An 11474-nucleotide genomic window follows, 5' to 3' on the forward strand; every position below is an offset into this window, starting at 1 on the left:
AGTACCTGAGAAACCAACTATCGAGGACATAGAAAAATTACTGACAGTTGGAGCATCAAGAGGCTTCCCAGATGTGCAATGTTCAGTTGATTACATTCATGATCAATGGAAGAAGTGCCTGTAAGGTTTGCGCGAGCAAGTACCAAGATCACACCAAAGAGGCCACCATCATACTTGAAGTAGTGACATTGAAGGACTTTTGGATTTGGCATGCTTTCTTTGACACGCCTGGTTCTCACAATGATATCAATGTGCTCCAGCGATCTCCGTTGTTCAAGAGACTTTGTGACGTGAATGCTCTGACATACAATTAGACCGTCAACGGACACAACTATAAAATGAGATACTACCTTGCTGATGGTATCTATCCTTAGCAAGAGACGTTTGTGAAGACTATATTCGAGCACGGAGGTATTAAAGAATGTGTCTTTGCACAAATACAAGAAGGTGCTAGAAGGATATGGGGAGGGCATACAGAGTCTTCCAAGCTTGTGGGGTATTGTTCGTGGAGCTGAAATGGCGTGGGAACCAAAGACACTGTGACAGATAATAACATGTTGTGTAATCTTCCACAACATGATTGTGGAGAATGAGTACAAAAAGACAGCCCGCACACACGATTGAATTTGAGAATCCTAGAGTACAACTCTGCTCCATGCACGGAACAAAATGGAAAGTATGTTTTGAACTTTCTGGAAAAGCATCGACAACTTCTAGATCAACACGTGCAACTATTTAATGATCTCGTAAAGCATATATGTGGGTGGAAATCAATAAACTATATATTTGAATATTCTGATGGGTTTGAACTATGTATATTTAGGTATGAATAAATATTATTACTGTGCGGCATTCATTGTTACGTGTAGTTGTATCATCAAATGATCAATGTGCATGTGTTTGCATGGATTTGAGGTTTTAAAAGTGGACGTGCGATCCACCGTTTAGGGTTTGAATTTGCCTAGTCTGGTTGCGGATGCTCTTTGCTCATGCAATGGGACAAATACATGCGACCCTCGTGTCGCAACCGAATGAATCGTTCGCCCTTGTGTAAAAAAAGGTGGTTGTTCACGCGAGCAAGGCTGCTTTTCTGTTACTGCTCGTCCTTGCTCATGGGCAAGCAGTAAAGCTGTCCTATATATTCGCAATGCCGAACGCGAACAAACCATCTATACCCACCCACGGGCAGGGCAGCGAGCTAGCTAGGGTACTGGTCCGGTATACAATACAGCTAGCTATCGAGAGGAGACTGGAGAGAGATGGAGCATGGCTTCATCTTTGTGATGCTCCTGGCCATGGTGGCCACCGTCGGAGCGCGGTCAGGAGCCACGGTGCAGCCATCCTGCGTCCCCGTTGCAGATGGCGCCCCTCGCATGCACGGTACTACTACTACTTGCGAACTCTTCGGAACAGCTAGCTACGTTTCGATTGTTTCCTTGCTCTTTACTCGATATGAACAAATTTCTGGGTGTTGTGCAGCCGGAGCAGTGCCCCCGTCGGTCGCCGCCAACTCGTCCCCGGCGCTTCATCGTCTGCATCGTCCTGCCAGAGGACTGCCAACACACCCAGCTCCGGCGGATCATGACCCGCGGTCACGGTCACTCACCCGGCCGCTTCCTCGTCTGCCTCGTCCGGCCAGAGGACTACCAACAACACCAACTCCCGTGGATCATGAGCCGTGGTCACCACCGCCGCCCGCCATGCAAGGGTGATTAGTTATGAAATTGCAGCCGTGCCTGCTTCTCAGTACGTTGCTGTTGATCATCACCTGGCAAAAAGAAAATTCCCAGTGTGGTCGCTTTAGTATTCTGTATCCTGTAGTCCAGTCTAGTGTTCCAGTTTTTGCCAGCGTGCAAGCTCTAGTCTACATTTTTGCTTAAACATCACTGTAATAAGTTCTTTAGGCCTTACATCTAAATTCGCGTCTTCTCTTAGAATCTTTTTTCTTGGAACACCTCTTTGAATCTTTGATAATACCACTGCGCTAATGAGATCAGATAAATCAGGGACATCTGTCCATGAAAAAGGGAAGAAATGCCCTATAATTTATAAGTAATTCACATCCCCTCCCTATGCGTTTCTGCTCCCGGAAAAAGAATTATATAAGACCAGGTCTCACGGGTTAGCAGGTGAGACCCATTCTGATGGATGCCACGTGGCATTCACAAATCACAAAGCATCTACCCCACCCCCACCTGAAATCAGGGGGGTTCTCTTTTTTGCCACAAGCTTCTCAGATGTCCAAACATAACGAATTTTTTCCGGACATCACGCACTAGACATCTTTAATGCAAAAAAATCATTTTTTTAATTTTCTAGTTTTTTTTACTGCTCTGGAGCAGGAATTTTTTTTTGTTTGAGGTGCTCGGGTGCAGAGATGGATTTTCGCCTAGGTTCTTTACTTCTTTCTAATATATACAGAGGGAGGTCCGAATGTATGGCCCAACTGCATAAATATTTTCTGTTGAGACTGCAAATCAGCAAGGACGATCTGCCTATGTACGTACCATCAAGAACCGAGAGGACATATTGTGCGTGATTCTTCAGACTCGGCTTGCGGGCAGCTACAACTGACACTGGGAAAAGATCTGGACATTTTCATCGAAACAGATCTTTTTTACCTTTTTCTTTTCTTTTGCGGGACCACATCTTTTACTTCACTCAGTCAAACACAACATTCGTGCATATCAGTCACACCAACCAAGTAGTAGTAGCACAACATTTCTGTATATCAATCACCACATTTTTGCTTTTCTTGTCTGTAAATATTACTTTTATATTAATGAAAATTACATATAAAACAATTGTTCTATGGTTCGGGTTTGAAAGAAAAAGTAGTAGTAACATGAGAGATTAGTATCTTGAGTCCACAACAGGACAACATACATAGTACACAAGAGGCAAGACAATCTTATTCCTCCTTGGAACAGGCTTTTGTTCCGCTTTATATAGAGAGCAACAACCGAAAGTACACGGCCGACCAATACAAGATGGTGAGGTAGCCCTCTTACAAAGCTGATCATGAGATATCCGTCAAACGCAGAATGCACACGATTATACTACCATCTACAAGACCGGTAGCACTAAACACCCACACACTACGACTTAGCACACCTAACCTCCACGACAACGCCCCAAAGAGGAAGAATGGCATGGAGCATCGCCGTTGACAAATCTTATTGCGCACACTGTCCCCCATCCTTCCAAATGTAAGAGGACATGCGACATTGATGCAGTTTATCGAGGAAATTACATGATGGATCCATCAACTTGGTGAGGATGTACAACAATTCCATCCATCATCAACTAGTAAACCGGCAAAAGTGACCCACTAAACTTGGCACTAATGATAACATAGTGGTGATCAGTTTAGTCCAAAAGAGGCCACACGAAGGGATACATGCCTACGCGAGGATTGTTCATGTCACAATACAATTGCGTGAAACACGTTTAAGTGTACTTCAACGACAAAGCTAACACTACAAAAAATACGTCAACTTGCGACCATCACTATTGGTCACTTAATGGTCATTGTTTTTTATTTGCGACCTTTTTGTGACAAAAACAGATGGTCAAAAGCTGACCGTCGTAAACTGAAATTAACAGCCTTCTTCGGGATAAGGTCGTGGAAGGCAACGATCAAAACAAAAGCCTACGACCTTATGTTTTGGTCGCTAGCTTTCTGCCCAGGCTATGTCGGATCCGACGTGGCTAGTTGACATGGCAAAATTGTGACCAAATGAAAAAGCCGTTGATAAGAACCAGCCCGGTCCAATTGGGTGTTTACATGGGTCGAGCCCAACAAGTCAGCCTTTTATATTATTTCCCTATTAATTTTGGTCAGCTACATGGGCCAGACCCAACAATTTGGCCTTTTATTTATTTTTGAGCCATGGCCTTTTAACATTGTTTAGGCCATTATATTTTGGAGTTGGTCCCACCAATCAAATGGGTCCCACTTGTCATCATCTCACACATTGGGCCCACTTAACAGAAATTTCGAAAATGCTCAAATTATTTTCATAAATGGTTCCCACAAGTCAGGCATTCATTCCACACGTTTACAAATCACATACATAATCAATATTTCAAACGGAACATCACAAATGTAGTTCATCAAATAACACTAAGTCGACTACAATCTGTACATAGTCTATTACAACCCAAATATGCCTACTATTACAATATTTACAGTCTATTACAGTCAAACATAAGAGATAACTCTTTGCTGAGTAGGTCTATACGGCTTCAAACTTCAAATTTCGTAGACCTGGAGCTCCTGTAAAAGAGTGAACACATAGGGTACCAGCATTAGAGTTGCTATTATTCCTCGACTATCAAAAAATTATATACTGAAAGAGATCTCATGGAAATGTAGATTTATGGACCAAATATATGATAAAGCAACAGATTCAACCAACTTCAAAGACCTAGATGTTTGTGATGCATCTTCACAGAACCACAAGAACACTAGATATAGTATAATATGATTTCAGGAGACCACAAGAGCATCAATCAGTAGCAGGTATATAGCTAGCAAACTACTACTAGGCATCATCGACACTTGAACCATAACATGTCCAGCAAGGAAACGAAAAATAGGACAAGTACTAATTCTGGATAACATGTACAGGAAGGCCATCCAATGGTTTCAGCCACATCCTAATAAACCAACAGCACTCTAATACTACTAATTACAGCAGCAAATCAAATAGCCAGATGAAGCACCAACACTTGATCATCAACGAAACAGTCGGCAAGGACTTAACCACGGCGCAAAAAGCTTCGAAATCCTAACTAGCGCATGAAACAGAGCATGGTTGTAGCATAGCAAAGGGAGGAGCTCATAGTGGTGGTTTGTGCAGCCGATGTCGAACAGCCTCCGTTCGTTGCTTGCGAGCACCATGCACCTCGGTTGGCCATGAAGCTCTTGTCCTCTACTGCACGGATGAAATCCAAAGCATCGCTGTTGCACATAGATAAGAGGAGTCAGAAATTTTGAGGTCAAATCGAAAAGGGAATAGCATATAGTTTGCAAGTGCTCAATCTTATGGACACATTCATGGTATAGTTTGTCCAAATGATCTCATATTTTTTACAAAGATGCATCTTGGAATGACAAACAATGTTTGGCTAAGAAAGTTTTCATTTTCTTTGGATGAAAAATTCATTTTTCATTTTTTGAGTGCCCAAAATGAGTTTTTCTGTGAAGGACCTACAATATATTTGTTGCAAAAATTGGACCAAATCAATTTTCTAAAATACTAGGACATATTTAATGCAGAATTGACCAAATAGTTTGGTGTCAAAAGTTTTGATTCACCTCTCGTGAAAAAGACAAATTTCTGCCGATTCAGTAGGAAGCGGGTCAAATTTGAACTGCAGCTGCCTCATAGTTTGTTCTTTATTTTTTTCGCAAATTATTTCTAGCTACATAAGTATCTATTTAATCAGAGAAACACCAAAAAAAGTCTAAGATTCAACCACTAGCTAGGAACTGTTATTCCCGCCGTTTTGACTGCATTTTGAAACAGGCATAAAAAAATTTGGAAAAACCTTTGCATTGTGTCATTATATGTGACCAAGTTACCAGGAAAAATAATAAACTTGTAATACTATAATTTTTTTAAAAAAGTGTTCTCAGAAATGAGCTATCATGTGTGAAGATCAATGGCTTTCAAGCCAAATGATCAATCTTATGGCCATATTCATGACATAGTTTGTTCAAATGATCTCATATCGTGCACAAGGGTGCATCTTGGAATGGCAAACAATGTTGCCTAAGGAAGTTTTCATTTTCTTTGGACGAAAAATACATTTTCCATTTTTCGAGTGCCCAAAATGAGTTCTTTTTGTGAATGACCTACCATATATTTGTTGCAAAATTGTATCAAGTAAATTTTATTAAATATTAGGCCATATTTAATGCATAATTGACAAAAAAAATTGGGTGTAATTTTTTTTGATCCACCTCTCATGAAAAAGACAAATTTCCGCCGATTTAGTAGGAAGCGGGTCAAATTTGAACTGCAGCTGCCTTATAATTTACTCTTTATTTTTTAAAAAAATCATTTCTAGGTACAAAAATATCTATTTAATTATAAATTCATGGTTTGGCGGCGATACATCGAGGTTTGGACGGTGGCCGAGGGCCCCAACTCCGGAGCGCGTAAGCTCGCATGCCCGCCGCGTGGTCACCGTGTGACAGTGGCGTTGCCTTGCATTTTGGGTGGCCTAGGCATGCCTAGTGGGTTGGTCAGTCCCAAGGTAGGTTCTAGGAAGAAAGTGACAACAGAAGAATCGCACGACGAGACCAAACTATGCTCAAACATGAATTAGCAACCAAGTGTTTGATTAGCGGTACAGGAAATGCACATGACTAATGGGTGTGAATTTTGGCTGAGGATGATCATCTACTAAGAAGAGTTTCTTCACAAATTTTCAGCTCAAAAGGAGGATCCTAGGTGGCACTTGCTTTGCAAAGTACCACACCGGACAGAAATATGAATGTTGAGGCTGGGCTCAAAATAATGAATGGATTGAGCTGAAATTTGGTGGAGCATGGTTATTTGGGCATAGGAAAGCACTGTAGAAAATTGATACCATTTGGACATGTCAACGTGATACTTCCTTCACAATGCTCTTCTCTGGACCGGAACTTGGGAAAATTAGTGAGAGAAATTGGATAAATGAAATGAGCTCAAATTTAGTGTAGGTAAGTTACATAGGTATGGTCATGCCCTGGTAAATTTTCAGTAATTATAAAGCAATCTAAAATATAGTTGCTTCACAAAATGAAAATTTTACCAGAAAAAAAGATTGGATCGTGAGCTCTCATGAATTGTTATATGGGGCTAAAATTTTGTGGAGAGCTATGATATGGACATATATAAGATGTGGCAAAAATTCATCTCATTAGGATATGCATAGCTAGTACTTCCTTCACAAAGTTTCTAGTTGAATGAAAACTTTGGAAAATTATTGAGGAAGATTTACTGGGCAAATGGAGCTGAATTTTGTCATTATGCAATGATTTGGATAGGAAAGAGTGCCCAAAATTTTTTAGAGCAATCAAGAATATATAAATAACACTTTCTTCACAAAGTGATGTTCTGAACAGAGTAGGAAAATGAATATTGTTCAATTATTTTTGAACTAGGCAAGGAAGATTTTTGACATATTTGATGAACATATGATCCAAAGAATTTATGAGAATTTTTTGGGAATTTTGAGAATAACAGAAATATAGGTTGCTTCACAACCTAGGGCAGAAATTGACACATGGACATGCCACATAGGCAAAACTGACGAGGTGGCGCCTAGTCATCGCAATCCACCATAATTTACAAGGCTATGCCCATCTATATTGGTCGTTATCAGCTAGAAATAAGATAGCGAACCAGCATTGTTTGCTTTATGACCATTTCGTGTAAGGAAATTACAACCTTTCTGACCAAAATGGTCACAATGGTTTAGGGTTTCAAGCCCCCCCCCCCCCAAACAGCTTTTGACCAATTGGTCTCAAATAGTCGTAGATTTATGATCAATTTTCCTAGGTTCACTGACAGAAGGTCACAAGAAGATCATAAGTTGACATATTTCTTATAGTGTGATTCTGTAACTTTGCTAGTGAAGCGGGTCCATGGGTGATTCAAAAGCCAACTGGAACTGAAACAATCGGGCCTTAGCATTTACTCCACGAAATGATGAAATGTTGATCAAGATTGACCAACCACCACGACCCACCCCATGGAGTAATTTATTCGGACAATAATAAAGTTAGTTTGTGTTTTCAAAAAACTATGCAGACAGTGAAACGAACAAATTAATACTGTAGGCAGACAGAAACGCATCGTATCAAACGAATAAACTGCAAAAAAAGCACCACAATGGAGGACCCTAACTCAAAAAACTACCATCTTTCAAAAAAATCAAAACCACCACCACTGGACTAATAGTTTCCAAACAATGCCGATTGATCGATTAGACAAGTTTGATGCAAGATCTGACATATGGATCTCACTGTCAGATGCCACATGGTTGGGGTTTAGACGGCGCCCGTCACGCACATACTCACGACACTAAGGTTTTACCAGCTCGCATTTCATGAGAAACAAATCACCAGTCCAGTCGCCGCCCCGTGCCTGCCAGCGAGCCCGCCTTGCACCGCCGCCGCGCACCCGCTAGCGAGCCTTCCTTGTAGCGCCGCCGCGCGCTCGCCGGTGAGCCTGCCTTTCAGAGCCACTGCCTCCAGCCACCGAGCCTTCCCTGCCTCCATCGGGGAGCACCAGGGACATAGAAGCGACCAACTTGTGAAGGGGAACGAGGGGGCATGGGAACCGTCATGGCTGATGGGCCTCGGCCAACAGTGAGAGGGGACGAGAGTTTGGCCGTGCGAGACAGCGACCACTGAGCGTCGATGGAGGCGGCAGGGTGTAAGGCGGTGAGGAGCACCTTGTGGCGGGATGGGCACCCGTGCGACTCCTCGACCGAGCTGGAACCAGGAGCTCGCCGCCGCTGACTCCGATGTGGAGCTCCTCCACAACGTCACCGGTCTGCATCGTCCATCAGAGTAGCGACCATGGGTGAGCCAAGGTGCCGTCAGCGAGCTCTCCGACGAGCTCGTGAGCTTCTCGACAGAATGCTAGAGAAGGGAAGGAGAGAGATGAGAGATGCTGACAAGTGGGTCTATATCAACTTAACGGTCTATGCAAACGTTGTTGACTTTTCTTGCCACATCATCAGTTAAACTTGGGCTCCAAGCATCAGGTTTTCGCTGAAACCGCTCTAATCGGTCAATGAGTGTTTTCTGAAAACTGTCAGCACAGTTGCGGTGGTTTTTTTGAAGAAAAAGAAAATGTGTAGAGAGATGTTTTGCAATACAATAATCGTTGTATTGATAGGGTGCTGGTGCACGTATATATAAGTACAGGGTATCCCTCAACCTCAACTATACACAACTAGAAGGTGTGCCACAACACGTAATACATGCAACACAAAGTACAACTCAACACCCCCCCGCAGTCGAAGCGTCGCCAGAGACACAGAGACTGGACCAGAACTCCTCGAAGACGGAAGTAGGCAATCCCTTAGTCATCACGTCAGCAAACTGTTGCGACGTCGGCACGTGAAGAACCCGAACACGGCCAAGGCCAACCTGCTCGCGCACGAAGTGAATATCGATCTCAATATGCTTCGTACATCAATGGTGCACTGGGTTGGCGGAAAGGTAGACCGCGCTGACGTTATCGCAGTAGACAAGAGTGGCCTTATGAACATCACAAAGCAACTCCTGGAGCAGCTGACAGAGCCAAGAGGACTCGGCCACAGCATTAGCCACGGCGCGATACTCTGCCTCGGCGCTAGAGCGGGAGACCGTGGGCTGCCGCTTCGATGACCAAGAGATCAACGAGGGCCCAAGGTAGACGCAGTAGCCTGGCGTGGAGCATCGAGTGTCGGGGCAGCTAGCCCAGTCGGTATCCGAGTAGGCCACGAGGTCGGTGGAGGCGGAGGCCGTCATGGTGAGCCCCAAAGACATGGTGCCGCGTATATACCGGAGAATATGCTTCACCAAGGTCTAGTGGGAGTCATGCGAAGCGTGCATGTGGAGGCACACCTGTTGAACAACGTACTGCAAATCGAGTCAAGTCAGCGTCAGGTACTGTAAAGCACCAACAATGGAGCGGTAAAACGCTCCATCGGACGCGAGAGACCCCTTCAGAGCAGAGACCTTTGCCTTTGTGTCGACGGGGGTGGGTGCCGGCTTGCAGTTAAGCATACTGGCACGCTCCAGGAGCTCGTGGGTGTACTTCTGCTGATGCAGAAAGAAGCCGTCAGTCCGGCGGACCACCTCGATGCCGAGGAAGTAGTGCATGGGCCCCAAGTCCTTGAGGGCGAACTTATCACGAAGACGAGCAGTCAGCCGCTGAAGGAGATCGGGGGTGGACGCCATGAGGATGATGTTGTCAATGTAGAGCAGCAGATATGCAGTGTCAGCTCCCTGATAATACACGGAGAGTGAGGCATCAGAGCGAGTGGACCGAAATCCCAGAGACTGCAGGAAGACTGCGATACGATGGTACCAAGCCCGAGGCGCCTGCTTTAACCCGTAAAGAGAACGAGAGAGTAAGCACACAAAGGCTGGATGCTCAGCGTCGACAAAGCTAGTGGGCTGCTCACAGTACACCTGCTCGGCAAGATGGCCGTGCAAGAAGGCGTTGGAGACATCCAACTGGTGCACATGCCAGTCGCGCGAGACCGCCAACTGGAGCACGGCGCGGATCGCGCCCGGTTTAACAACCGGGGCGAAGGTGTCGGTGAAGTCCACGCCAGCGCGCTGCCGAAATCCACGAACCATACATCGAGCCTTGTAGCGCTCGAGAGAACTGTCCGGGGCGAGTCCTGTGACGAAACACCCACTTGTCAGTGATGATATTGGCACGAGGGGGGCGCGGAACAAGCTGCCACGTGCGGTTGCACTATAGGACGTCGAACTCCTCCTGCATCGCAGCTAGCCAATGGGGATCCCGAAGGGCAGCACGAGCGGAGGTGGGAACGGGTGATGGTGTCGACCTGCGATTGATACCATGTAGAGAGATGTTTTGCAATACAATAATTGTTGTATTGATGGGGTGCCGATGCACGTATATATAAGTACAGGTGAAAGAACATGCGGTGCCCCCATGTTTGGTTTTGGTAATTGATGACAATCTCTATGGACTAATGGTTGTCTTGAGTTATATTTGAAGGATTTGTCCATAGGATTTTCTTGAAGTCCATGTGTTGGTTTCAAGGAGTTTATGAGTTGACCAAGGTGCTATGAAGGAATTATCCAAAGATTGGTCATGCGAGTGTTGAGCTTATTGCAAGCATGTCTTGAAGAAGAAGGTTGTGTGATCATTCATGTTTACCTTCAATACATCATCCAAATGAAGAGAGTTGCAAAGATTTAAGGTTGATCAAGACTAAGTCAATAGTGAATCAAGTTGATCAACTCACAAAGCGTAGAAGATGTACCGAGAGGGATCAAGTGATCCCATGGTATGGTAAGCATTGTCCATTGCACTTTGTGTACTAACCCATGGTCTATGTGAGAGTTCTATGTGGGGTTAGGTACGTATCCATGGGCTTGCATCAAGAGGAAGATATCATACAACCCATGGAAAGGATGACATCAAGTGGCGATCGTCATCAAGATTGCCATGTGCAAGTTCAAGTGGAGCATCACGAAGAGATCAAGTGCTTGAATCTTGCCATCCATTGTGGTGTCAATGGACTTGTGAAGATGAGCCGAAGAGTGGCTCACCCATAGTGGACTATGGGGGAGCAATCATCTAGTCTTCATCGAGCCAACGCAATCAAGAAAGGTGGTCCATCTTGAGGGAGTCAAGATCGTCGTCATCTAACTCAAGTGGACCATGTGCAAGGCAAAGGTTTGCCCTTGATAGGTTTTCTATTTTACCGGTCTCATGGTG

The 11474-nt window shown here is 44.4% G+C and overlaps 1 protein-coding gene across 1 annotated transcript; it reads left to right on the plus strand.

The window, feature by feature from the left end:
* The first annotated feature begins 1167 nt into the window (after positions 1–1167).
* Positions 1168–1937, plus strand: LOC123116365 (extensin). Its single transcript, XM_044537330.1, has 2 exons — positions 1168–1380; positions 1480–1937. The coding sequence occupies exons 1-2, from the start codon at positions 1260–1262 to the stop codon at positions 1710–1712; spliced, it is 354 nt and encodes a 117-aa protein (XP_044393265.1). The 5' UTR covers positions 1168–1259; the 3' UTR covers positions 1713–1937.
* The last annotated feature ends 9537 nt before the right edge of the window (positions 1938–11474 follow it).

This window comes from Triticum aestivum, chromosome 5B (assembly GCF_018294505.1).
Source record: "Triticum aestivum cultivar Chinese Spring chromosome 5B, IWGSC CS RefSeq v2.1, whole genome shotgun sequence".
NCBI classification, from domain to species: Eukaryota; Viridiplantae; Streptophyta; class Magnoliopsida; order Poales; family Poaceae; genus Triticum; species Triticum aestivum.

Excerpts from the sequence above, each read along its gene's own strand:
- LOC123116365 (XM_044537330.1), top strand. The coding sequence starts at position 1,260 with ATGGAGCATGGCTTCATCTTTGTGATGCTCCTGGCCATGGTGGCCACC. Across the intron at positions 1,381-1,479 it reads TGGCGCCCCTCGCATGCACG|CCGGAGCAGTGCCCCCGTCG; the intron begins GTACTACTACTA and ends GGTGTTGTGCAG.